Genomic DNA, 1,440 nt, shown 5'->3' on the forward strand with positions numbered 1-1,440 from the left:
GCGCACATACAGTGCGATTGAAACTTCGTGGCCCATGCGCAGAAGTCGGTATTTTGTGGAAGAGCCAGTATTTTGTGGAAGAGCCACACTGAAGGGGCCAAAGAGCCACATGTGGCTCGCGAGCCGCGGTTTGCCGTGGCGCAGTTTGCCGACCACTGGACTAATAGATGGGCTTTCCATTTCCTGACACCCTGGCCAACAACCCTGGCGTTGTTTCCACCAACGCCAGCAAAGACCCTCAGGACACAAGTCCTCGCTCCCAGCTGGGAATCCACTCTGGGGAATAAGGTAAACAGATGCCACGCAGCTGAGCCGGCCTGGCTCTAGTCCAGGGGTGGGCAAACTTTTTGACTCGAGGGCCACAATGGGTTCTTAAACTGGACCGGAGGGCCGGAACAAAAGCATGGATGGAGTGTTTGTGTGAACTAATATAAATTCAAAGTAAACATCATAACATAAAAGGGTACGGTCTTTTTTTTTTTTTTTTAGTTTTATTCATTTCAAACAGGCCGGATCCGGCCCGCGGGCCGTAGTTTGCCCACAGCTGCCTAGTCCTTCCAGCGGGGTCCACACTGCTCATTGCAGCACTTGTAGAAGGTGGTCATGGGCTCGTCTGCAGTGCGGATCTGAAGTTGCATGAAACAGGCACAGGGATGTTCACATTTGGGACATGGCTCTGCAGTAGAGTCCACGTTCTCCCAGGCAGCTGCTCCACCAAGCAAGTCATCCACTTCTTTCCGCTTTGGATACTTCCAATTTGTTACCTTACCAGCGATGTTGTGCACATACGGGCAGGTGTTGCAGGCAAAACAGTGGCAGGGCTGTCCCTCCTCCACAATGAGCCCATTCCCACAGCCCTGGCAAAAGAGCAGCATGAAGGCCGGCTCCCGCAGCCCCTGTGGCCCACCCCGCTCTGGCCTCCATTGATTTTTAGAAAGAGTGGAAGGGAGGGGGAGAGACCGAGAGAAACATTGATGTGGGAGAGAGACATCAATTGATTGCCTCCCGTATGTGCCCTGACTGTGGGCTGGGAATTGAACCTGCAACCAAGGTACCTGCCCTTGACTGGAATTGAACCCATGACTATCATTGGTCATAGTGGGTATGGCCACTACAAGCCTGTGAAAATTTGGGAATACGTAATCCCTAAGACAAAGGAGCTTGCTGTCTTGGCTCTTGGCACTCCTGTGTCTCTCTTGTTTCTCTTTTCCTCCTATCTGGGTTGCCTCTGCAGACATATGACCCTGCTGATCCCACACCCAATGAACTGATGGCCTGCAGCTGTGACACAAACTCACCTAGCATGATGCTGGATTGGACTGTGCTCCAACATGCAACAGAAACTGGGCAATGGCTTTAATCCTAGCCCTACTGAAGGCCTGGCTGGGCTTCTTTTTTTGGGTGGGCGTGGGACGGAGGGAAATGGGACTTGGAAACACA

At 52.4% G+C, this 1,440-nt stretch overlaps 1 protein-coding gene across 1 annotated transcript; it reads right to left on the minus strand.

Annotated features, from left to right (window-relative positions):
* Nucleotides 1-547: 547 nt before the first annotated feature.
* Nucleotides 548-876, minus strand: LOC102261909 (DNA-directed RNA polymerase III subunit RPC10). Its single transcript, XM_005876645.2, has one exon. It carries the CDS (start codon nt 873-875, stop codon nt 549-551), a length of 327 nt encoding a protein of 108 aa, XP_005876707.1. The 5' UTR covers nt 876; the 3' UTR covers nt 548.
* Between the last annotated feature and the right edge of the window lie 564 nt (nt 877-1,440).

The sequence above is a fragment of the Myotis brandtii genome, unplaced genomic scaffold, assembly GCF_000412655.1.
Source record: "Myotis brandtii unplaced genomic scaffold, ASM41265v1 scaffold494, whole genome shotgun sequence".
Taxonomy (NCBI): Eukaryota; Metazoa; Chordata; class Mammalia; order Chiroptera; family Vespertilionidae; genus Myotis; species Myotis brandtii.